Raw genomic sequence first — 27166 nt, 5'->3', positions numbered from 1 at the left:
TCCAAAAGTGAGATACTGTACGCCACAGGGAGACCTTGTTGTTAATCACATGCAAAGCTAGCTCAGTTTAATATCATTGCTCCCTTGGTAAATGTAGGCTAGGTTAGTGCTAAAAGGCCCTAACTGGTTTCTCTGTGGCCAGGCTTGTTACAGTTTAACCTACTGAGACTGTCTCTGCTAACTGTACATCAGCCATTGGAATACACAACACAACTTCACTCAATCAATGGCAGGTCATTACCCACTCAGACCCAAATTGATTGGCAGCCACTGTGGGTACCTGGGCGCTTTCTATTGGTCTCCGGATTGGCGCGACCGGGCCACAAATTACATTTATATTTTCTGCAAACTCTGCGGAGCTGTCAAAATGCAATTAAGGTGAGTAGTGTGTGATGTTTTGAGAACTGTCATTCCCTTCGACTTAATTAACTTCCATGCGGTTCTGCAGGATCTGACCTTCAAGTGTAAATACTAGTCCAGCTTTGTACAAACATGAGCCAAAGGTAGGATGACACTGTGGAATTATCACTGTATGGCCTGACAATGAGGGGTATTTAAGCTCGACGCACACAACACAACACACAAAGGTGTCAAAGCGTGTGAGTGGGGAGGGGGCCAGGTGAAAAATGACTTTGACAATATCTGACAAACGCAAAGTCATCTCAGTAAATATATCACTACGTGAGAGGATTGCAAGCCAATCACACCACCCTCACACCAGCTCTCACAACAATGCTCTCTTTAGCAGAGCAGTTCGTCATTAACGACCATTAATGTGGCCATGGCAGTTTCCTATAGCAGAAACACCAGGGGTGAACAGCATTCCTCTGGCCTATTTTTGATGTGTCTTAATTGGCTTCCTTTGCAACACTCTTCTTCCTTCTAATTCTAACTCTGTGTCCTCCTCTCTGCCCTCTGTCTTGGTGCATGCTGCTTCACAGCTTCTTAAGGAGCCCAGTGATGGCTCATGTGTGAGTTAGCATCACACCAGGTCTACCGAGGAGAGGCATCACTTAGGAGAAGGAAGGAATAATGGGCAGATGAGGAGGATGAGTCTGAATGACTGGTTGCAGCAGTCATTAACAACCTGTTAAGAAATTGTTTCAACTGTAGGCTGCGATCATCCATCTCAAAATGACGATACTGTGATGTTATTTATCCAGAATAATCAAACTTCTAGTTTTTGGCAAATTTTTTAAATTAATGAACTGATCGGTACATGAACCTTATGTCTGACCATGACAAGTATAGTGTAGCAGCAGTGAAGAAATACATCTCAAATGAAACACTAAAACAGTGTTTCCGCTTTTGAGTCCCTTCTCTGCAAAAAATAATGATGGCCCCTTTCTGCAGTAACATCAGCAGTCATGCCGATGAAAACGGATAAATAAACTACAAACAATGCTGGAGAGAGTCAAGCGGAGTGGAGTTGAACATGACTCGATCTGACGCAGCACGCTTCTCTCACTCTCTGTATTCACCAAGGAGCTCTTAGCTTTAAAGCATGTTAGCTGCAACCCGTGTCACTTTAAATATTAACTGACTTTGGTTACAGGAGCCCTGCATCAAACTGGATGGAATCTCTTTGGATTTGAAGTGATAGGTCATCAGAATTGCTCTGTCGCCAGAGAGTCAGGGTCTACTCTTGAAGAATGGATTGAGAGAATAATGTTCCTGGGTCATGCCTATCATGCCAGTAAACCCAATGCACAGCAAATTGACCATATTATAAACCTATGAAGTCTTAAAATATCACTGCCTTAAATCTTTCAAGGCATTCCTAGATTTACTTTCCCTTTGATGCTGCTATCACAATACTGTAGTTGATAAAAACTATATATTTGTAATGAATGGATTAAAGACAAAAACAAATCCCAGTAACTTTATGACAATTACATATTCTCAGTCTTGTTGATTTAATCATGATCCTTGAATGTAGGAGGAAAGAGAGCTGTTTTATAGCACACATTCTCAATGTTTGTAAAATAAAATATTGTCTAAAGCATGGAATGTAATAAAAAAAGAAAGTCTGTTCCATTCTCTGTAAATCAACAGAGCCAACGATAGTAGATTAACATACTCAAAAGCCACATAAATTCTCCCTAATCATTTGTCAGCCAAGTAATCTATCTGCAATACAATTCCCTCCCTGCTTTCCTTTTCCCTGTTCACAACTTTTTGAAGGCTTCATGTTTCTATCTAGTGTATGTCTCGCCATTTTGTTGGTTGTGATAAGATTAAGCTTTGATATTTATATCACTCTGGTGATAGGTGCTATGCCACTTCACTTCCTCCTGTTGCTGTTGTGTTCCCTAACGTCAAGAGAGGGTTGGGTGGGGCAAGTGGAAAATGGAAGACAGAGAGTGTGAGATCACTTTAGAATATATTTGATTTGAGATCCTTCCAATCTGCCGTGCTCAGCCATATATTTCTTCCTCTTATTGGTGGAGGTGTCTGCGATAGCTGGAACCTTGTTATCAAATATTAAAGATGTTATCGGCCCACCAAGTCTGCCAACTAGATCTGGAGCTGTGCTCTCCCTCAGCTTCTTCCCTCTCTTCACAATTTTCCCTTCTCTCCCATGGTGTGTTTTCTCTCACTGTTTTCCCCCTCGTCTTCTTTTTCAGTGTGACAAATACTGTCTCAAGTTGCAGACCTTTTCTGACAGCCTGGTCTCTTAGGCTAGAAGTAACATAGTAAATGTAAATCCGGAACTAGTATGATATGTGCCTCGTTTCAGGAAACTAGGTGTACGTCGCGCATCACTACTTCACAGGAGAGCCATTTGAGCGTACATTTATGAATTTTTATCAAAATGCTTTTTTTTGCAGAAATGCCTTCTGGAACATGTGCACTTTTATGTGCCTTAACCTGTTGAAACTCTAGGGGCGCAATTTCATTTTTGGATGAAAAACGTTCCCGTTTTAAACAAGATATTTTGTCACAAAAAGATGCTCGACTATGCATATAATTGGTAGCTTTGGAAAGAAAACACTCTGACGTTTCCAGAACTGCAAAGATATTTTCTGTGCGTGCCCTAGAACGTGAGCTTCAGGCAAAACCAAGATGAGACGGCATCCAGGAAATGAGCAGGATTTTTGAGGCTCTGTTTTCCATTGTCTCCTTGTATGGCTGTGAATGCGAGAGGAGTAAGTCTGCCCTTTCTGTCGTTTCCCCAAGGTGTCTGCAGCATTGTGACGTATTTGTAGGCATATCATTGGAAGATTGACCATAAGAGACCACATTTACCAGGTGTCCGCCCGGTGTCCTGCGCCGAAATTGGTGCGCAAAAGTCAGCTGCAAGTATTTTTCCACAGAATTCAGAGAAGAATGCAGGCTTCCACGAACGATATATCAATGAAGAGATATGTGAAAAAACACCTTTAGGATTGATTCCAAACAACGTTTGCCATGTTTCGGTCGATATTATGGAGTTAATTCGGAAAAAGTTTGACGTTGTAGGTGACTGAATTTTCGGTTCGTTTCGGTAGCCAAATGTGATGTACAAAACGGAGCAATTTCTCCTACACACAGACGCTTTCAGGAAAAACTGCGCATTTGGTATGTAACTGAGAGTCTCCTCATTGAAAACATCTTCAAAGGTAAATGATTTTATTTATTTGGTTATCTGGTTTTTCTGAAAATGTTGCATGCTAAATGCTACTCAAAATGCTAAGCTAGCTTAGCATACTCTTACACAAATTAGTCAATTGCTATGGTTCAAAAGCATATTTTGAAAATCTGAGATGACAGTGTTGTTAAGAAAAGGCTAAGCTTGAGAGCAGGCGCATTATTTTCATTTTATTTGCGATTTTCAGAAATCGTTAACGTTGCGTTATGCTAATGAGCCTGAGGCTTTAGTCACGATCCCGGATCCGGGATGGGGAGTTTCAAGAAGTTAAAAACAAACTTTTATGCCATCTGTAAATACAAATAAAATTGTTAAATTACTAGCCTAGTTGGTTTAGCCATGGAAAAAGTCAGGAACCTTCCCTCTAGCCAGCCATCCCCTCCTGCGTCACTCGGAATGGCGCCAGAGGGTATGGCTGCCATTTTATGGGCTCTTAACCATGCTATTTTTTTGTTTTTTTCACATTGTTTGTAAATGATCTTGTACATAATGTTGTTGCTACCATCTCCTATGCCCGAAAAGAGCTTATGGACATCAGAACAGCGATTACTCACCTTGAAGAGGACAAATCATTTTTCTTTAATGAGGCGGACGAGGGATTTACTCCAGACACCGAAACAGGCCCTCATCCACGTCATTCGCAGAGAGAAAGAGACAGAGGTATCGTGGAAGGAGATCGGGGTGCTTTGTGAGGATCTGGTCGACGAGTGGCTAATCTGCCTTTGCCACTATTGGCCAACGTACAATGGCTGGATAATAAAGTGGACGAACTACAAGCACATACAGTTGAAGTCGGAAGTTTACATACACTTAGGTTGGAGTCATTCAAACTCAATTTCAACCACTCCACAAATGCCTTGTTAACAAACTATAGTTTTGGGAAGTCGGTTAGGACATCTACTTTGTGACTGACACAAGTCATTTTTCCAACAATTGTTTACAGACAGATTATTTCTCTTATAATTCACTGTATCAAAATGTCAACGGGTCAGAAGTTTACATACACTAAGTTGACTGTGCCTTTAACCTCTTACACTTATGGTGGCGCTATTTCATTTTTGGAAGAAAAATGTTCCCGTTTTAAACAAGATATTTTGTCACAAAAAGATGCTCGACTATGCATATAATTGCTACTGTTCGAAAGAAAACACTCTGACGTGTCCAGAAATACAAATATCTTCTCTGTGCGTGCCCTTTAACGTGAGCTTCAGGCAAAACCAAGATGACTTGGCATCCAGGAAATGACAAGGATTTTTGAGGCTCTGTCTTTCATGATCTCCTTATATGGCTGTGAACGCAAGAGGAATGAGTCTGCCCTTTCTGTCGTTTCCCCAAGGTGTCTGCAGCATTGTGACGTATTTGTAGGCAGATCGTTGGAAGATTGACCATAAGAGACCACATTTACCACGTGTCCGCCCGGTGTTCTGCGCCGAAATTGGTGCGCAAAAGTCACCTGCCAGTATTTTTCCATGGGGCACAGAGAGAGAAGCAAGCTTCCACGAACTGCATGTCAATGAAGAGATATGTGAAAAAACACCTTGAGGATTGATTCCAAACAACGTTTGCCATGTTTCGGTCGATATTATGTAGTTAATCCGGAAAAAGTTTCACGTTGTAGGTGACTGCATTTTCGGTTCGTTTCGGTAGCCAGGCGCAATGTAGAAAACGGAATGATTTCTCCTACACACAGACGCTTTCAGGAAACACTGCGCATTTGGTATGTGGCTGGGAGTCTCCTCATTGAAAACATCAGAAGCTCTTCAAAGGTAAATGATTTTATTTATTTGGTTATCTGGCTTTTGTGAAAATGTTGCGTGCTACATGCTACACAAAATGCTATGCTAGCTTTGCATACTCTTACACAAATTAGTCAATTTCTATGGTTCAAAAGCATATTTTGAAAATCTGAGATGACAGTGTTGTTAAGAAAAGGCTAAGCTTGAGAGCAAACGCATTATTTTAATTTTATTTGCGATTTTCAGAAATCGTTAACGTTGCGTTATGCTAATGAGCCTGAGGCTTAGTCACAATCCCGGATCCGGGATGGGGAGTTTCAAGAGGTTAAATAGCTTTGAAAATTCCAGAAAATTATGTCATAACTTTAGAAGCTTCTGATAGGCTAATTGACATAATTTGAGTCAATTGGAGGTGTACCTGTGGATGTATTTCAAGACCTACCTTGAAGATCAGTGCCTCTTGGGGAAAATCAAAAGAAATCAGCCAAGACCTCATAAAAACAATTGTAGAGCTCCACAAGTCTGTTTCATCCTTGGGAGCAATTTCCAAATGCCTGAAGCTCTAAAGTTCATCTGTACAAACAATAGTACGTAAGTATAAACACCATGGGACCTACCGCTCAGGAAGGAGATGCGTTCTGTCTCATAGAGATTAACGTACTTTGGTGCAAAAAGTGCAAATCAATCCCAGAAGAACAGCATAGGACCTTGTGAAGATGCTGGAGGAAACAGGTACAAAAGTATCTATATCCAAAGTAAAACAAGTCCTATATCGACATAACCTGAAAGGCCACTCAGCAAGGAAGAAGCCACTGCTCCAAAACCGCCATAAAAAAGCCAGACTACAGTTTGCAACTGCACATGGGGACAAAGATTGCACTTTTTGGAGAAATGTCCTTTGGTCTGATGAAACAAAAATAGAACTGTTTGGCCATAATGATATCTGGATATGGTTTTTTGGTTATGTTTGGAGGAAAAAGGGGGAGTCTTGCAAGCCGTAGAATACCTTCCCAACCGTGAAGCACAGGGGTGGCTGCGTCATGTTGTGGGGTTGGTTTCTGCAGGAAAGACTTGCGCTCTTCACAAAATAGATGGCATGATAAGGAAGTAAAAGTATGTGGATGTATTGAAGAAACATCTCATGACGTCAGTCAGGAAGGTAAAGCTTGGTAGCAAATGTGTCTTCCAAATGGACAATGACCCTAAGCATACTTCCAAAGTTGTGGCAAAATGGCTTAAGGACAACAAAGGCAAGGTATTGGAGTGGCCACTACAAAGCCCTGACCTCAATCCTATAGAAAGTTTGTTGGCAGAACTGAAAAAACGTGTGCGAGCATGGATGCCTACAAACCTGACTCAGTTACACCAGCTCTATCAGGAATAGACTAAAATTCACCCAACTTATTGTGGGAAGCTAGTGGAAGGCTACCCGAAACATTTGACCCAAGTTAAACAATTTAAAGGCAATATCTATCAAATACTAATTGAGTGTATGTAAACTTCTGACCCACTGGGAATGTAATGACAGGAATATAAGCTGAAATAAATCATTCCCTCTACTATTATTCTGACATTTCACATTCTTCATATATAGTGGTGAACCTAACTGACCTAAGACAGGGAATTGTTACTCTGAGTTTAAATGTATTCGGCTAAGGTGTATGTAAACTTCCAACTTCAGGGCCTCCCGGGTGGTGCAGTGGTCTTGGGCACTGCATCACAGTGCCCTGTGCCACCAGAGACCCTGGGTTCGCGCCCAGGCTCTGTTGCAAGCCGGCCTCGACCAGAATGTCCGTGGGGCGACGCACAATTGACCTAGCGTCATCCACTGTCCATTCACCTGAGCTCAGACTTTATTCTTCTTACACATGTCTTTAATTAAACCTATGTTTTCGAGCTCAATACTTCTGGGACAACAGTCTGGATACTGGAAAATCAACCATAGTCATGCATGTTTCACCTACACTACATGTCTAACAAAAGTCTCCACTGTGCAAGTAACCATTTCAATAGAAAGTTCATTATGTCACTGCGACAACTGTTGATACACGTAGCTGGTAAATTCGCTCTGTCTATCTACTCGAACTTCAGAGCACTCTCGTCTGAGTCTGCCAGAGTGCAGAATAACTGACGAGTTTACGAATGCTGAACACCCGTTGAATTTGGCTGGTGTGAGTAAACTTTGGCAAAATAACATAATTCAATTGTTGCCAGCAGCACAGTTTCAGTCACCAATGGTCTGTGTAACATAAAAACAGCCTAACCAGCTCTACTAGGGCGAGTAAAATAGACAAAGTGAGCTGTTCTCTCATGTGTCTGGAAATAGCTAGCAAGCTAGCCAACATTATCCAGTTAACTTAGCAGCTTGACTGCTGTTGTTAGGTCAGAACGCTCGGATCAACTCTACTCCACGGCCAGATTTATCCAGTGTATTCTCTGAATGCTCAGAAAGCGAAATGCTCTGTCTGTTCGTAAATTCAATCTGACAACATTCTGAGTTTACAAACGCGCAGGGCGCATCTGGTACTCAATATTGAATTTACGAACACACCGTAGTATAAACCAGCCTTTAGTCTTGAAATCTTTGGTTGCATAGTACATGGCCTCACATGTGAATCCTTAAAGGGATGGGCAGGGCTAAGATGGTGTGAAGATGGTGTGAACGATGCTGTATTAGTGTAGACAAAGAAGAGCTCTGCAGTAGGTTTACCAAAACATTCAAGGGCCATTTTCTCAAACGTGAGGTTAAAAGTTCATCAACTTTCAAAGCAGATTACTTTCCCATTGTTCCTCAACTGTATTGTATGGTATACCATTTTCTTGCTCTGAGTCTCTTCTTTTATCCAATGAAAAACACAATTTCAAATTGTTGGTCACATAAGCGCGTTGGTCACATAAGTTACATTTGATATGGTTACATAAGACAGAAAGTTATTTATCTTATGGCTGCAGGATCCCCATTAGCTACTGCACATGCAGGAGCTACTCTTCCTGGGGTCCACATAAAATGTACAAATACACAACAAAGTACAGAACAGTAATGGAGAAAAACAACATAAGATATTACATTAAATGTTAAATCATAAATACAAATATAATAACAACAATTACAGCTGTGAGTATTTCTGGGTAAGTCTCGCAGAGCTTTCCACACCTGGATTGTGCAACATTTGCCCATTTCTTTTTTTCAAAATTCTACAAGCTCTCACAAATTGGTTGTTGAACATTGCTAGACAATCATTTTCAGATCTTGCCATAGATTTTCAAGTAGATTTAAGTCAAAACTGTAACTCGGCCAACTCACTGTTTATTGGTAAGCAACTTCCGTGTAAATGTAGCCTTGTGTTTTAGGTTATTGTCCTGCTGCAAAGTGATTTAATCCCCAACAACTGACACTTTTTTATTTATTTAATCCGTTTTCTTTTCATGTTGTCACACAACAAAATGTGGAAAAAGAGAAGTGGTGTAAATACTTTCTGAAGCCATTGTGCATATTGTTATATACAGGGCAGTTAAATGAGATCTTTAGAAAGGGGCGGATGGGGAGACATTTAACACAACAAGGTTGCGTTTTCGAATCTCATCACGGACAAAATTAACATTTTAGCTCAACTACTTACCAGGTTTGTGGTCAATTCCATTTCAATTCAGGAAGTACACTGAAATTTGCTTTACTTTCGGAATTACCTGGAATTCAAATGGAATTGATCCCAACCCTGCTACCTACTAGTTTTAGCTACTTTGCAACTACTTAGCATGTTAGCTAAGCCTTCCCCTAACCATAATCTAAACCCTTTAACCTAACCTAACCTTAACCCTAAACTTAACCCCTAGCCTAGCTAATGTTAGCCACAACAAATTGGAATTTGTAACATATCATATGTTTTGAAAAATCTTAAAATATTGTACGAATTGCAATTCATAAAGTATTGTACGAATCGTATTTCATAACATATCATATCATATGAAATGGATGATGGACATCCACAGGAATACATACCATACAAAACTTAACATGTCAAAGTAATTGGAGCGTTTTTTTTTCTTTTACTATCTTACATCTACCATTGAGTCCAGGTTGTTTCCAAAGTTCCCCATCGCCACCACAGTTGCACATTGCTTTCATAACCAGACAGGAAAGGAACATAGTGGGAGGGATTTCTATAAAAAACACACTTGTATGGATCATTGGGCAGGAGTTAGGACTCATGTCTACATGCTGTTTTCATGCTCTGTTGTCTTTTATTGATAGATTATGTTTGTACAAGGAATGGATTGTTTTGTATGAAAGGATGGAGTGGGGGTGAGAAAGACAGATCAAAGAATAGGAAAATAGTGATCTGACCAGACCAAAAATAAATGAAGGATTTGGCTATGTCTGTCAAATTCCCTTTGTTCTTTCACCACACCCTAGGGACACACATAGACAAATTGACTCCCTGGATTTTATTAAAACATTTATTTAACCTTAATTTTAACACAGGGTCTTTTCTAGGTGAGCCCTGTGTACACAATACACATTGAAATGTAAAACTACACATCCATATATATACACAAAAAAATGGAATGCCCTAGGGCAGGGCTCTCCAACCCTGTTCCTGGAGAGCTACTCTCCTGTAGGTTTTCGCTTCACCCCAGTTTTAGCTAACCTGATTCAGTTTATCAACCAGCTAATTAATATAATCAGGTGTGCTAGATTAGGGTTGGAGTGAAAACCTACAGGACGGTAGCTCTCCAGGAACGTGGTTGGACAGCCCTGCCCTAGGGGAACTAATTCTTCCAACTTTAAAGTATTTTGGATATTATTCCACACATAAGGTGCAAAAAAACAAAAGGCCGATTGGCCCTCCTCAGTAATGGTAGGGATCTCCAGTTAACCACCCGATACCGAGTCCTGTAGTCTACTTCTGTAGGTTAACAATGAAGATAGATAGAGTGGAATTTTCTGCAATGGGGCTTTATAAACAAAAAGTGTGTGATTAATCGATCTACGAGACAGACAGACAGGCAATCTTAAGTTTAACCAGGGACTGTTGATCTCTTGCCCTCTCCCCCCTCTATGTCTGAACCCTCTCTCATGGAAAGACATATATATTTCCTTTGACAACCTGGTCAGATGTGCCTTACCATGTTTCCATCACAAACACAGAGAGGTGACTGCCTACATACAGACTCGAATCATTGGCCACTTTAATAAATGGATCACTTTAAATAATGTTTACATATTTTACATTTACTCATCTCATATGTATATAATGTATTTTATAGCATGAATTGCATCATGCCTGTGCCGCTCGGTCATTGCTCATCCATTTGTTCATAAGTACATATTCCTATTCCATCCCTTTAGATTTGTGTGTATTAGGTAGTTGTTGTGGAATTGTTAGATTACAGCACTGTCAGAACTAGAAGCACAAGCATTTTGCTACACTCGCATTACATCTGCTAACCATGTGTATGTGACCAATAAAATTTGATTTGATTTAATCTGTGAGTATTTAAGGAGCAATTATCTTTCCCTGACTTGGTAATGGTGAGTGCAAGGCCTTGGCATCTAAATGCCAGTTCCTGACCAAAAAGGAAGGGGTGGAGGCTAGTATTTTTATAGTTCCAAATAAATGATCTCTTGATTTGTATATATGACAACCACTTCTAAAGGTCTGGCATTCCAGAGATATTTAATACGTTCTCGTAATGTATATTTTATTTCAGTCTTAAATCATCACTGCATGTCCAGACATTTATTTTCCAATGCATTTTTTTCTCAAAGTAAAGTAACCTCTGATTAGAATAAACTATGCACATATGGAACGTTTAATTGGTAAAGTGGTCCTCAGTAAAATCTATAGACTGTTGTTTATTGAAACAAATGTTTTGAATGTCTCCCTCTTTAAATAACCTGCAGCCCTAATGGCCGAGACAATTAAAGATGAGCCTGCAATCAATCTCTCATTGAGTGCTTTAGCTCGGCAGAGAATAATTGCACCTTCAATTAAACTGTGAAGGTATTTCTAAGTTGTCTACCATAAAGTCTGATCCCTCTGCTTCTGATTTATTTCCTCCCAAAAGGCTACTCTTCTACTCCAGCTCGGCTGATTGTCTATCTCTGAGAAATAGCATGAGAGCCATGGTGACTTAGCACACTAACCAATTTGTTCAGTGTCACACAAACACACACAGCCATACAGTGGCTTGCAAAAGTATTCACCCCCCTTGGCATTTTTGCTATTTTGTTGCCTTGCAACCTGTAATTAAAATTTATTTGGGGGGGGGGGGTTTGTATCACTTGATTTACACAACATGCCTTCCGCTTTGAAGATGCAAAATATGTTTTATTGTGAAACAAACGAGAAATAACACACAAAAAACCTGAACTTGAGCATGCATAACTATTCACACTACTTTGTAAAGCCACCTTTTGCAGCAATTACAGCTGCAAGTCTCTTGGGGTATGCCTTTTATAAGCTTGGCACATCTAGCCACTGGGATTTCTTTCCCATTCTTCAAGGCAAAACTGCTCCAGCTCCTTCAAGTTGGATGGGTTCCGCTGGTGTACAGCAATCTTTAAGTCATACTACAGATTCTCAATTGGATTGAGGTCTGGGATTTGACTAGGCCATTCCAAGACATTAAATGTTTCCCCTTAAACCACCCGAGTGTTGCTTTAGCAGTATGTTTAGGTTCATTGTCCTGCTGGAAGGTGAACCTCCGACCAAGTCTCAGATCTCTGGAAGACTGAAACAGGTTTTCCTCAAGAATGTCCCTGTATTTAGCTCCATCCATCATTCCTTCAATTCTGACCAGTTTCCCAGTCCCTGCCAATGAAAAACATCCCCACAGCATGATGCTGCCTCCACCATGCTGGGTGGTGAGAGGTGTTGGGTTTGCCCCATACATAGTGTTTTCCTTGATGAGACTAAAATTGAGCTTTTTGGCCATCTGACCAGAGTATCTATTTGCATATGTTTGGGGAGTCTCCCACATGCCTTTTGGCGAACATCAAACGTGTTTGCTTATTTCTTTCTTTAAGCAATGTCTTTTTTCTTGCCACTCTACCGTAAAGCCCAGCTCTGTGGAGTGCATGGCTTAAAGTGGTCCTATGGACAGATACTCTCCAATCTCCGCTGTGGTGCTTTGCAGCTCCTTCAGGGTTATCTTTGGACTCTTTGTTGCGTCTCTGATTAATACCCTCCTTGCCTCGTCCGTGAGTTTCGGTGGGCGGCCCTCTTTTAGCAGGTTTGTTGTGGTGCCATATTCTTTACATTTTTAATAATGAATTTAATGGTGCTCCGTGGGATGTTCAAAGTTTCAGATATTTTCTTATAACCCAACCCTGATCTGTACTTCTCCACAACTTTGTCCCTGACCTGTTTGGAGAGCTCCTTGGTCTTCATGGTACCGCTTGCTTGGTGGACGTCTTGCTTAGTGGTGTTGCAGACTCTGGGGCCTTTCAGAACAGGTGTGTATATATATTGAGATCATGTGACACTTAGATTGCACACAGGTGAACTTTATTTAACTAATTATTTGACTTCTGGAGGTAATTGGTTGCACCAGATCTTATTTAGGCGCTTCATAGCAAAGGGGGTAAATACATATGCACGCACTACTTTTCCGTTTGTTATTTCTTTTCATTTCACTTCACTAATTTGGACTATTTTGTGTATGTCCATTACATGACATCCAAGTAAAAATCCATTTAAACTACAGGTTGTAATGCAACAAAATAGAAACGCCAAGGGGGATGAATACTTTTGCAAGGCACTGTATACGCTCACACGCATTCACAGGCAGGACAGAAATATCAGAAAGATGTAGAGCGGCCCAGACCCCGAAGTGACTCTTATCACCTGAATGCAAGATGGTTTATTGTCTTCCCCCGGAATTCAGCATTCTCCCTGTTGCTCTCTGTTGTCTTTACATTCTGTAGGTCGGATATCTGATTGGAGGTTAACTCTGCAGTAATACTATTGGGTCAACAACTCAAATTTTGAATCAAAACATGGTAAATGGTAATAAAAAGATCTTCTCTCCATTGTCTCTTTTGCTTCATTTGTTTCTGACCTGCTCTCTCTCTCTCTCTCCCCTTCCCGTGGACTTCTTGGGGCACGACATTTCAGGTTATGACTTATCTTTCTCTATCTCTGATCATGCTAGTATTGCCTTGTAATCTTTATGCCTTTTATGTGAATCCATTCATTTTACAATGATACCCCTTTCCTGCAATCATATGACCAAATCACATTCTCGTGGCCTCAAGGATGGAATGTTAATATTTTTCATTATTAATACACTTTTTTTACACCTCGAAATCCGTGGTTTATTTGTCAAACGTTTGTGCTATATTTCAGTCTTCTGTGATGTATGTAAAGTGTAATATTGGGATGCAAACTCATAATTGAATCTATATCTGACATGCTACAGGTGTTTTATTTTCTTAAGACCATAACCATGTGTGTAAGGTGTATACCTTTGTTTCAAATTAGACTTGTATAAGACTACAAAGAAACACACTGTGTGACCCTGATTTAGCCCACTGCTGTAAAAGGTTAAATATCTGCTTTTGATATAGACCATTCTTAGACCTTTCTTGACCTTTCTAATACTGTTACTTAAGTATAGTGTAATGCATATTGCTAAATCATCTTTATGGAGTCAGATATTCAGTTTAATAGACTAATTGCATAGTCTTATCAACTGCCAGACCTCCTCTGACATCTCACCAGTCATTATCACCGGCAGCTCTATGGTAAAAAGCATCTCGGTTCCCGGGGCAAAATCTTTGTGCTATCCTGGGGTTTGGGTACAGAACATTACTAGGTTGCTTCCTACATGCACATTCCAACTGGCAAAGGTAGTTCAAGTTACTTTTTGTATGCCAAACTGAATAAAGATTTATATCTGGCAGTTACTATCAAAATAATAAAGGGAACACTTAAACAACACAATGTAACTCCAAGTCAATCACACTTCTGTGAAATCAAACTGTCCACTTAGGAAGCAACACTGATTGACAACAAATTTCACATGCTGTTGTGCAAATGGAATAGACAACAGGTGGAAATTATAGGCAATTAGCAAGACACCCCCAATAAAGGAGTGGTTCTGGAGGTGATAACCACAGACCACTTCTCAGTTCCTATGCTTCCTGGCTGATGTTTTGGTCACTTTTGAATGCTGGCGGTGCTTTGACTCTAGTGGTAGCATGAGACGGAGTCTACAACCCACACAAGTGGCTCAGGTAGTGCAGTTCATCCAGGATGGACAAGAAGGTGTGGCAAGAAGGTGTGCTGTGTCTGTCAGCATAGTGTCCAGAGCATGGAGGCGCTACCAGGAGACAGGCCAGTACATCAGGAGACGTGGAGGAGGCCGTAGGAGGGCAAACACCCAGCAGCAGGACCGCTACCTCCGCCTTTGTGCAAGGAGGAGCAGGAGGAGCACTGCCTGAGCCCTGCAAAATGACCTCCAGCAGGCCACAAATGTGCATGTGTCTGCTCAAACGGTCAGAAACAGACTCCATGAGGGTGGTATGAGGGCCCGACGTCCACAGGTGGGGGTTGTGCTTACAGCCCAACACCGTGCAGGAGTTTGGCATTTACCAGAGAACACCAAGATTGGCAAATTCGCCACTGGCGCCCTGTGCTCTTCACAGATGAAAGCAGGTTCACACTGAGCACATGTGAAAAACGTGACAGTCTGGAGACGCCGTGGAGAACGTTCTTGTTGAAGGAATTTAATTTCTCTGTTTTAATTCCCAATTAAAATTTAAACACTCTGTCAATTCATAAGAATTTGTAAAACCCTTATTTTATAGGAATGGACAAAGCAACAGTCAAGCAACAGCCTTTATTCAAGAGAGTACTGAGTACATACACATTTTACCACAGGTTTTAAACTGAAAATGACGTCAGCATTTTCTAAATGTTCCGTCTCTTCATGACACTGGTAGGAAGGCTCTATAGCTCTCAAGCCTTCCCTCCTCACCTAGAGCCAAGGTCAGTCAGTGTAAATAAGCATTCTAGACAGTCTGGAGAGAGAGTTCATTCATTTCTACCAAGGAACAGTCCGTCATTGTTCTAAACTCTTGACCACATTCACTACATTATATTCAATACTGGGATCAAGAGAGAAAATTCATACATGTACAGTAGCATAATATTATTCTGATTAGTACATCCTGATTGAAATGTATACCTAATTAGTCATTATAGATAAAAATTCCCTTTACAGTTCTGCTGCCTGCAACATCCTTCAGCATGACCGGTTTGGCGGTGGGTCCATCATGGTGTGGGGTGGCATTTCTTTGGAGGGCCGCACAGCCCTCCATGTGCTCAACAGAGGTAGCCTGACTGCCATTAGGTACCTAGATGAGATCCTCAGACCCCTTGTGAGACCATATGCTGGTGCGGTTGGCCCTGGGTTCCTCCTAATGCAAGACAATGCTAGACCTCATGTGGCTGGAGTGTGTCAGCAGTTCCTGCAAGAGGAAAGCATTGATGCTATGGACTGGCCCGCCCGTTCCCCAGACCTGAATCCAATTGAGCACATCTGGGACATCATGTCTCGCTCCATCCACCAACGCCACGTTGCACCACAGACTGTCCAGGCGGATGCTTTAGTTCAGGTCTGGGAGGAGATCCCTCAGGAGACCATCCAGCACCTAATCAGGAGCATGCCCAGGCGTTGTTGGGAGGTCATTACAGGCACGTGGAGACCACGCACACTACTGAGCCTCATTTCGACTTGTTTTAAGGACATTACATCAAAGTTGGATCAGCCTGTAGTGTGGTTTTCCACTTTAGTTTTGAGTGTGACTCCAAATCCAGACCTCCATGGGTTGATCAATTTGATTTCCATTGATAATTTTTGTGTGATTTTGTTGTCACACATTTAACTATGTAAAGAGAAAAGTATTTAATAAGAATATTTCATTCATTCAGATCTAGGATGTGTTATTTTAGTGTTCCTTTTATTTTTTTTAGCAGTGTTTATACAGTTGAAGTCTGAAGTTTACATACACATAGGTTGGAGTCATTAAAACTTTTTTTCAACCACTCCACAAATTTCTTGTTAACAAACTATAGTTTTGGCAAGTCGGTTACGACATTTTTCCAATAATTGTTTACAGACAGATTATTTCACACATTATTCACTGTATCACAGTTCCAGTGGTTCAGAAGTTTACATATACTAAGTTGACTGTGCCTTTAAACAGCTTGGAAAATTCCTGAAAATGACATCATGGCTTTAGAAGCTTCTGATAGGCTAATTGACATAATTTGAGTCAATTGGAGGTGTACCCGTGGTTGTATTTCAAGGCCTACCTTCAAACTCAGTGCCTCTTTGCTTGACATCATGGGAAAATCAAAAGAAATCCGGCAAGACCTGAGAAAAACAATTGTAGACCTCCACAAGTCTGGTTCATCCTTGGGAGCAATTTCAAAATGCCTGAAGGTAGCACGTTCATTTGTACAAACAATAGTATGCAAGTATAAACATCATGGGACCACGCACATTATGGGACCAAGATCGTACTTTTGGAGCAGATGTCCTCTGGTCTGATGAAACAAAAATAGAACTGTTTGGCCATAATGGTCATCGTTATGTTTGGAGGAAAAAGGGGGAGGCTTGCAAGCCAAAGAACACCATCCCAACTGTGAAGCACGGGGGTGGCAGCATCATGTTGTGGGGGTGTTTGCTGCAGGAGGGACTGGCACACTTCACAAAATAGATGGCATCATAAGGAAGTAAAATTATGTGGATATATTGAAGCAACATCTCAAGACATCAGTCAGGAAGTTAAAGCTTCAAATGGACAATTACCCCAAGCATACTTCCAAAGTTGTGGCAAAATGGCTTAATTATTGGAGTGGCCATCACAAAGCCCTGATCTTGTGGGCAGAACTGAAAAAGCGTGTGTGAGCAAGTAGGCCTACAAACCTGACTCAGTTACACGAGCTCTGTCAGGAGGAATGGGCCAAAATTCACCCAACTTATAGTGGAAAGCTTGTGGAAGGCTACCCGAAAAACGTTTTACCCAAGTTCAACAATTTAAATACTAATTGAGTGTATGTAAACTTCTGACCCACTGGGAATTTTATAAAAGCTGAAATAAATAAATACTATTATTCAGACATTTCACATTCTTACAATAAAGTGGGGATTCTAACTGACCAAAACAAGGATTTTTTTACTAGGAAATGTCAGGAATTGTGAAAAAAGTTTAAATATATTTGGCTAAGGTATATCTAAACGTCCGACTTCAACTGTATATGTATCTGTGTGTATATATATATATATATATAATGTCTAATTTCTCAAAACTGCATTTATGGTTAAGGGCTTGTGAGTGAGCATTTCACGGTTCGGTCTACACCTGTTGCATTCGGCGCATGTGACAAATAACATTTGATTTGATTTGTTTCTTGTCTGATCTGGGATATGTTTCGATTTCCCAGCTATCTTTATTTGTAAACTTATACAAGGCCCTCTTGTAAAATAGTTTTGTCTCAATTTGACTCCCTGTTTAAGTACTTGCACATTACAGTAGAGTGGCTCGGGCATTTTGACAAACAATACGTCAGGGCTGCACTTCGATCATATGTGTGGGCAGGCTGCCCTCGATGCTGGGGAAACAAACCTTGCTGCCGTGTCTAATAACTGTCTGACTATTACTGGGGGCCGGTGATTTGATATTGATTGGATGTCACTGGCGCCCACAGACCTCCACCTTATTTTACCACAGGATTGGGTACGGAAGCCACCTGTCCCCAGAGCCACATGACCCTTTGTTTGCTGTATTATCTGCTGTTATATCTTTAGAGCGCCTCTGTCTAGAATGCTGAATGGGGCCCTGTGTCCGGCAGCACATTGTGCCTCCCGATAATGCCATTATTTCCCCAAGACCTCAGGGGCTTGTAGAGAACTATAGAACATATCCATCTATTCCTCTTTTCCTCTCTCTCTTGTCAATTCAAATTGCTTTAATGCCATGAGGACACTATGTACATATTGGAAACTAAGTGATTCATTTACAGTATTAATATCATTACAATAATAATAATAATCAGGATTATCAACAGGACAATCAGAAACAACAATAATTAAGTGTAAAAACAACCATACATTTGACAATAACAGTGGCATAGAGGACATGGGGCGGCAGGTAGCCTAGTGGTTAGAGCGTTGGGCCAGAAACAAAAAGGTTGCTGGATTGAATCCCAGAGCTGACAAGGTAAAAATCTGTTGTTCTGCCCCTGAACAGGGCACACCCAGTAGGCTGTCATTAACTGACTTGCCTAGTTAAATAAAGGTTCAATAAATAACAAATAAAAAATAAAATCAGGCAGCAATTTTGTGCACTGCCAACCCACCGCTCTCTGCTTCCTCCCCCAATGGGTATCCTATTCTCATCAAAGATGTCCTTGGAACCTTGAATAATGGTTTCAAATTTTGGGAAATGACACTTTCATTGTTTTGTATTTTTCTACTTTTTGTCGTGAAATGCCAGGTTTCGCTGTGTCTACCCTTTTTCAATTGCAAGGCTGCGCTCACAGAGCCTGAACATTGTCAAGGCTTTTCTAAGGTTTTGATCAGTAACCATGGTCAAATTGTTTTCCATGGTGTACTGTCAATTTAGGGTCAGATAGCTTGGCATTTTGCTTTGTGTTTGTGTTTCCCAATAGGTAATGTAGTTTTGTTTTGACTGTGTTATCATTTTTGTGTATTCTGATTGGATATTCTGGTCCTGTGGTGTTAGCAGAACAGGTCTGTGAGCTCAGGATCAGCCAGATGAGGTGACTCTTTTCTTTGCTCAGCAGGGCTTGGTAAACCAAGATGGCATAGCAGTTCAGACGTCTTTTGTCCTCGTCTTGTCGTGTCCCGTATATATATATATTTACAACTTTTTTCATACATTTTTTTATTTATTTAAATTTTCCATAAACTCATCCTCAAAACACTCTCCTACAACCCGCCTCACCAATTTATATTTATAAAAAAGTATAAAAAAGTATTATTTACCTCAAGTCTGTAATTATCCAAGAAGCTAGCCAGAAACTCCAAACTCCAAGAAGCTAGCCAGGAGCTAGCCAGGAGCTAATCCAGAAGCTAATCACAAGCTGGGTCAGGAGCTGGCCGGAAACTGGCCAGAAGCTAGCCAGGAGCTAGCCAGAAGCTAATCCAGAAGCTAATCGGAAGCTAGTTGGAGTTTTCGTCGATTCCGGAGCGAGCATCGGTTGTTCCGGAGCTAGCCAGCTGAGGAGTTCCATCAATCGCTCCTGGGCTGCGGTCACCTGTACGGACCCGTTTTGCTGCCTGCGCAGAGCCCCGCCGGGCCTTCACGGCTGAACTGCCAACGTTGTCTACCCAAGGGAGTTATCCGTCTGGTTCCTCCGTCGCGACGTTGCCTGGGCGCTCATCTGCGGCCTGCTAGCCATTAGATAATAGATAATCAGACAATTTATTTATTTATTTTTATTGTTATTGTTATTTTTTTCTTCTTCTGGGCCTCTAGCTATATCTATTGTTTTTATTTTTGTTGTTGTTGTGTGATTTGGATTGGTCCCCTCTACCACACGGAACCCCACTAATCTACTGACGGAGCGCAAGAGGTGGCTAATAACAGACGTCCATCCTATGCTAGCTTGCTACCGATGGCCTGGCTGGCTGTCTGGATCGCCGTGACCCCCAACACCCTCTCCACTCTGGACCCTTTTGATCACTCGACTAAGCATGCCTCTCCTTAATGTCAATATGCCTTGTCCATTGCTGTTCTGGTTAGTGTTTATTGGCTTATTTCACTGTAGAGCCTCTAGTCCTGCTCACCATACCTTATCCAACCTATTAGTTCCACCACCCACACATGCAATGACATCTCCTGGTTTCAATGATGTTTCTAGAGACAATATCTCTCTCTTCATCACTCAATACCTAGGTTTACCTCCACTGTATTCACATCCTACCATACCTTTGTCTGTACATTATACCTTGATGCTATTTTATCGCCCCCAGAAACTTCCTTTTACTCTCTGTTCCAGACGTTCTAGACGACCAATTCTTATTGCTTTCAGCCGCACCCGTATTCTACTCCTCCTCTGTTCCTCTGGCGATGTAGAGGTGAATCCAGGCCCTACAGTGCCTTGCTCCACTCCTATTCCCCAGGCGCTCTCTTTTGACGACTTCTGTAACCGTAATAGCCTTGGTTTCATGCATGTTAACATTAGAAGCCTCCTCCCTAAGTTTGTTCTATTCACTGCTTTAGCATACTCTGCCAACCCGGATGTTCTAGCAGTGTCTGAATCCTGGCTTAGGAAGACTACCAAAAATTCTGAAATTTTAATTCCAAACTACAACCTTTTCAGACAAGATAGAACTGCCAAAGGGGGCGGTGTTGCAATCTACTGCCGGGCTAGACAATCTGGACCCTTTCTTTCTAAAATTATCTTTCCCGAAATTGTTGCCACCCCTATTACTAGCCTGTTCAACCTCTCTTTCGTGTCGTCTGAGATCCCCAAAGATTGGAAAGCAGCTGCGGTCATCCCCCTCTTCAAAGGGGGGGGACACTCTTGACCCGAACTGCTACAGACCTATATCTATCGTACCATGCCTTTCTAAGGTCTTCGAAAGCCAAGTCAACAAACAGATTACCGACCATTTCGAATCTCACCATACCTTCTCTGCTATGCAATCTGGTTTCAGAGCTGGTCATGGGTGCACCTCAGCCACACTCAAGGTCCTAAACGATATCTTAACCGCCATCGATAAGAAACATTACTGTGCAGCCGTGTTCATTGATCTGGCCAAGGCTTTCGACTCTGTCAATCACCACATCCTCATCGGCAGACTCGACAGCCTTGGTTTCTCAAATGATTGCCTCGCCTGGTTCACCAACTACTTTTCTGATAGAGTTCAGTGTGTCAAATCGGAGGGTCTGCTCTCCGGACCTCTGGAAGTCTCTATGGGGGAGCCACAGGGTTCAATTCTTGGACCGACTCTCTTCTCTGTATACACCAATGAGGTCGCTCTTGCTGCTGGTGAGTCTCTGATCCACCTCTACGCAGACGACACCATTCTGTATACTTCTGGCCCTTCTTTGGACACTGTGTTAACAACCCTCCAGGCAAGCTGCAATGCCATACAACTCTCCTTCCGTGGCCTCCAATTGCTCTTAAATACAAGTAAAACTAAATGCATGCTCTTCAACCGATCGCTACCCGCACCTACCCGCCTGTCCAACATCACTACTCTGGACGGCTCTGATTTAGAATACGTGGGCAACTACACATACTTAGGTGTCTGGTTAGACTGTAAACTCTCCTTCCAGACCCATATCAAATATCTCCAATCCAAAGTTAAATCTAGAATTGGCTTCCTATTTCGCAACAAAGCATCCTTCACTCATGCTGCCAAATATACCCTTGTAAAACTGACCATCCTACCAATCCTCGATTTTGGCGATGTCATTTACAAAATAGCCTCCAATACCCTACTCAACAAATTGGATGCAGTCTATCACAGTGCAATCTGTTTTGTCACCAAAGCCCCATATACTACCCACCATTGCGACCTGTACGCTCTCGTTGGCTGGCCCTCGCTTCATACTCGTCGCCAAACCCACTGGCTCCATGTCATCTACAAGACCCTGCTAGGTAAAGTCCCCCCTTATCTCAGCTCGCTGGTCACCATAGCATCTCCCACCTGTAGCACACGCTCCAGCAGGTATATCTCTCTAGTCACCCCCAAAACCAATTCTTTCTTTGGCCGCCTCTCCTTCCAGTTCTCTGCAACCAATGACTGGAACGAACTACAAAAAGCACTGAAACTGGAAACACTTATCTCCCTCACTAGCTTTAAGCACCAACTGTCAGAGCCGCTCACAGATTACTGCACCTGTACATAGCCCACCTATATTTTAGCCCAAACAACTACCTCTTTCCCTACTGTATTTAATTTATTTATTTTGCTCCTTTGCAGCCCATTATTTTTATTTCTACTTTGCACATTCTTCCATTGCAAATCTACCATTCCAGTGTTTTACTTGCTATATTGTATTTACTTTGCCACCATGGCCTTTTTTTGCCTTTACCTCCCTTATCTCACCTCATTTGCTCACATTGTATAGAGCAGTTCGACACATACAACGACACAGAGTTACACATGGAGCAAAACAAACATACAGTCAATAATACAGTGTTTTACTTGCTATACACTGTATTATTGACTGTATGTTTGTTTTGCTCCATGTGTAACTCTGTGTCGTTGTATGTGTCGAACTGCTTTGCTTTATCTTGGCCAGGTCGCAATTGTAAATGAGAACTTGTTCTCAACTTGCCTACCTGGTTAAATAAAGGTGAAATAAATAAATAAAAAAACGTAATTTTTTATTATTAGTGGATATTTCGCCTAATTCTCCCCTGCGTGCATTGTTTGCAGTTTTCCTCTGGACATCTGAGCAATCTTACAGAACTCTGCATTCAGGGTTTCAATGGGGTGTTTTTTCCCGTTGAGTTAAATCTTGTTTTGTTTCGAACCCACACCTCGCTGCAGTTGGTTCAATGACATATTCAATTAATTTGAGACAAATTTTCCAAGGTGTTTTAATTTTGAATTTGTTTTTTAATGTCGTAGAATGCCCTGCGTGCTTTCTCAGTTCATTTACTGCCTCATTCACTGTATGTGTCCAGTTGAGCTTATTTTTAAACATAAGTTATTGTAGTGTGTACAGTACTCCATATATTTTGTACCAATTGAGAACTTTGGTCTAATTCCCTGTGATCTGGATCTTCTCTAGAAAATCATTATTTTGGGGTTTACTGCTAGGGTTCAGATCTGGCAGTACTGCTCTAGCAGGTCCAGGCTCTGCTGTAGGCCATGTGCTGTGGGTGACAACAGGCACAGGTCATCTGTGAAGAATCACCTTTTAGAGTCCAGGTACTGGGGATTTTCTAGAATAGTGGTCAATTCATTGATGTAAATATCGAAAAGTGCCAGGCTGAGATTTGCAACCATGGCAAAGGCCCCGCCCCTGGTTAAAGAATTCTGTCCTTTTCTTGCCAATTTTCATGCCGCAGGTATTGCCAGTATTGATTTAATTATGTCATATGTTTTACCCCCTATACCACTTTCAATAACTTTGTAGAACAGTCCTTTATGCCAAATAAAATCAAATGCTTTTTGGAAACCTAAATGTGTGAGTGTGAATAATAGTGTGAATAAGCAAGACAAAAGATTTAAGTGCCTTTGAACGGGGTATGGTAGAAGGTTCCAGGCTCACCGGTTTGTGTCAAGAACTGCAATGCTGCTGGTTTTTTCACACTCAACAGTTTCCCGTGTGTATCAAGAATGGTCCACCACTTTCCCTGTGGAACGCTTTCGACACCTTTTAGACTCCATGGGAGGGTGCAACTTCAATTTTAGGATGGTGTTCCTAATGTTTTGAACACTCAGTGTATAGTACTACAGAAAACCAGGTTACTGTTTATACAAATGCCTCTGTAATTGTTTGGGTTTGAGATATCAGCTGTTGTACGAACGGCTATACAAATAAAAATAAAAAATACATTTGATTTAATTTTGAATTGATTTAGGGTCAAATTTTTATCCATTCTTAAAGATTTAGGTCCTCTCTTTTTCCCTCACCTATCTTGTGGGTCAGTAACTGTGCAATAAATTGTGTAGAGCTTTGTGATAAGATCTCTGCCTCAGAAGGAGGACAGTTTGATTTGATATAAATGCCTCAATTGTATAAAGGATAACAGCAATCAAATTTGTTTCAAGATTTATCACTCCAAGCTATCTCACTTTTTTGTTTTTATTCTACTTCCCAGGTCCTGATCGAAGCAACTGTTTCCAGGGAGCGGCGAGGCTACATCGCCATGGATGACATCATGCTCCTGACCTATCCCTGTTGTGAGTACCATCACTGATGTAGAAGAGGAGGGAGGTGGTTGGGGATTAAGGAGCAGTATAAAATAGAAAATGTAGAGACAGATACTGTATAGAGAGTGAAATGTAGAGAGTTAGTTCCATATGATAAAGTGGAGGAGAACGCTAATGGAAGCTTGACCTTTTTCATTGGTTGATTGCAATTGGGGTCCAAGTTTGATGTGAATGACATTTTCCCTAAACACTCTTCAGCTCCAGCCACTCCCCTGTGATTTAGTCTCAAGAGCGCTCATAATTTGCCCAACTGACTCAAGGTTAGAGATGGGAAAATAGAAACCTCTTTCTGATTTATCCCACAAAGTAAATTAACCCTCTAAGTATGCAGAACTTAGAGTTATAAACAGCTCTTTACCTCTTCTCTCCTCTGTATTATATACTGTATTATATACAGTGATTATTGTACTGTTGCGTTTGTATTTTTATTTTTTTAAATGTAGCTCTCATCTGTGAAGAGACCTTGCTCTCAGCATATCTACCTGTCAAAACAAATGTTAAATCAAATATTATCCATTAGTTGCCATGCAGTTGCCATTTTTTTAGATACATTTTCTAGAATGAAATGGCAAAATGTGTATTTTGCAAAAGCTGTTCCTCTAGGAGAAGACCTGTGGTGGTTTTGTCACTAGGTGGTTTCCCACTGCTGTTATACAATGGCTGTCTGTGTGTGCACAGTGTACCCGGGATAACACAGGCTTAGTGTGCTATCAATCCTAGAGGAGTAGAAAAGTCATGGGAAAAGCAGTAACGACAGTGGCTAACACTACCTGAGCTTAAACCCTGGACAAAGCTTCTCCATCCCTGTGACATGATTGCCCCCCAATACATACTGCTGATCAAAAGTGATCTGACAGCTCACTCATTTGGAATTTGGTTAACACCTTTAGTCCAGTTACAGTTGAAGTTGGAAGTTTACATACACCTTAGCCAAATACATTTAAACTCAGTTTTCCACAATTCCTGACATTTAATCAGAGTAAAAATTCCCTGTCTTATGTCAGTTAGGATCACCACTTTATTTTAAGAATGTGAAATGTCAGAATAATAGTAGAGAGAATGATTTATTTCAGCTTTTATTTCTTTCATCGCATTCCCAGTGGGTCAGAAGTTTACATACACTCAATTAGTATTTGGTAGCATTGCCTTTAAATTGTTGAACTTTGGTCAAATGTTTCTTGTAGCTTTCCACAAGCTTTCCACAATAAGTTGGGTGAATTTTGGCCTATTCCTCCTGACAGAGCTGGTGTAACTGAGTCAGATTTGTAGGCCTCCTTGCTCGCACACGCTTTTTCAGTTTTGCCCATAAATGTTCAATAGGTTTGAGATCAGGGCTTTGTGATGGCCACTCCAATACATTGATTGTTGTCCTTAAGCCATTTTTCAACAACTTTGGAAGTGTGCTTGGGGGTCAATGTTCATTTGGAAGACCCATTTGCGACCAAGCTTTAATTTAACTGATGTCTTGAGATGCTTCTACAATATATTTTAGCAATATATTTTAACTCCTCATGATCTATTTTGTGAAGTGCACCAGTCCCTCCAGCAGAAAAGAAGCCCCACAAGATGATGCTGCCACCCCTGTCCTTCACTGTCCTTCACTGTTGGGATGGTGTTATTCAGCTTGCAAGCCTCCCCCTTTTTTCTCTTTTTTCTCCCCCTTTTTGTTTCATCAGACCAGAAGACATTTCTCCATAAAGTATGATCTTTGTCCCCATGTGCAGTTGCAAACTATAGTCTGGCTTTTTTATGGCGGTTTTGGAGCAGTTTCTTCTTCCTTGCTGAGCGGCCTTTCAGGTTATGTTGATATAGGACTCATTTTACTGTGGATATAGATACTTTGTACCTGTTTCCTCCAGCATCTTCACAAGGTCCTTTGCTGTTGATCTGGGATTGATTTGCACTTCTAGGAGACAGAACGCGTCTCCTTCCTGAGCGGTATGACAGCTGCGTTGTCCCATGGTGTTTATACTTGCGTACTATTGTTTGTACAGATGAACGTGGTACCTTCAGGTGTTTGGAAATTGCTCCCAAGGATGAACCAGACTTGTGGAGGTCTGCAATTGTTTTTCTGAGGTCTTGGCTGATTTCTTTTGATTTTCGCATGATGTCAAGCAAAGAGGCACTAAGTTTGAAGGTAAGCCTTGAAATACATCCAAAGGTACACCTCGTATTGACTCAAATGATGTCGATTAGCCTATCAGAAGCTTCTAAAGCCATGACATCATTTTCGGGAATTGTCCAAGTTGTTTAAATGCACAGTCAACTTAGTGTATGTAAACCTCTGACCCACTGGAATTGTGATACAGTTAATTATAAGTGAAATAATCTGTCTGTAAACAATTGTTGGAAAATTACTTCTGTCATACACAAAGTAGATGTCTTAACCGACTTTCCAAAACTATAGTTTGTAAACAAAAAATGTGTGGAGTGGTTGAAAAACGAGTTTGAATGACTCCAACCTAAGTGTACAGTGCCTTGCGAAAGTATTTGGCCCCCTTGAACTTTGCGACCTTTTGCCACATTTCAGGCTTCAAACATAAAGATATAAAACTGTATTTTTTTGTGAAGAATCAACAACAAGTGGGACACAATCATGAAGTGGAACGACATTTATTGGATATTTAAACTTTTTTAACAAATCCAAAACTGAAAAATTGGGGGTGCAAAATTATTCAGCCCCCTTAAGTTAATACTTTGTAGCGCCACCTTTTGCTGCAATTACAGCTGAAAGTCGCTTGGGGTATGTCTCTATCAGTTTTGCACATCGAGAGACTGAATTTTTTTCCCATTCCTCCTTGCAAAACAGCTCGAGCTCAGTGAGGTTGGATTGAGAGCATTTGTGAACAGCAGTTCAGTT

General features: G+C 41.2%; 1 protein-coding gene across 5 annotated transcripts in view; it reads left to right on the top strand.

The window, feature by feature from the left end:
• ptprub (protein tyrosine phosphatase receptor type Ub) overlaps positions 1 to 27166 on the top strand; it is a 374285-nt gene that overhangs the window by 185142 nt on the left and 161977 nt on the right. For all 5 annotated transcript variants that reach the window (XM_064945224.1, XM_064945228.1, XM_064945226.1 and 2 more), the window contains exon 4: positions 24195 to 24276. In XM_064945224.1, the coding sequence (XP_064801296.1) occupies positions 24195 to 24276 (82 nt within the window). The remainder of the gene's footprint in view (positions 1 to 24194; positions 24277 to 27166) is intronic.

Source organism: Oncorhynchus masou, chromosome 29 (assembly GCF_036934945.1).
Source record: "Oncorhynchus masou masou isolate Uvic2021 chromosome 29, UVic_Omas_1.1, whole genome shotgun sequence".
Lineage (NCBI taxonomy): Eukaryota > Metazoa > Chordata > Actinopteri > Salmoniformes > Salmonidae > Oncorhynchus > Oncorhynchus masou.
The sequence above is the reverse complement of the archived record's forward strand: the minus strand, read 5'-3'. Positions and strand labels throughout refer to the sequence as shown.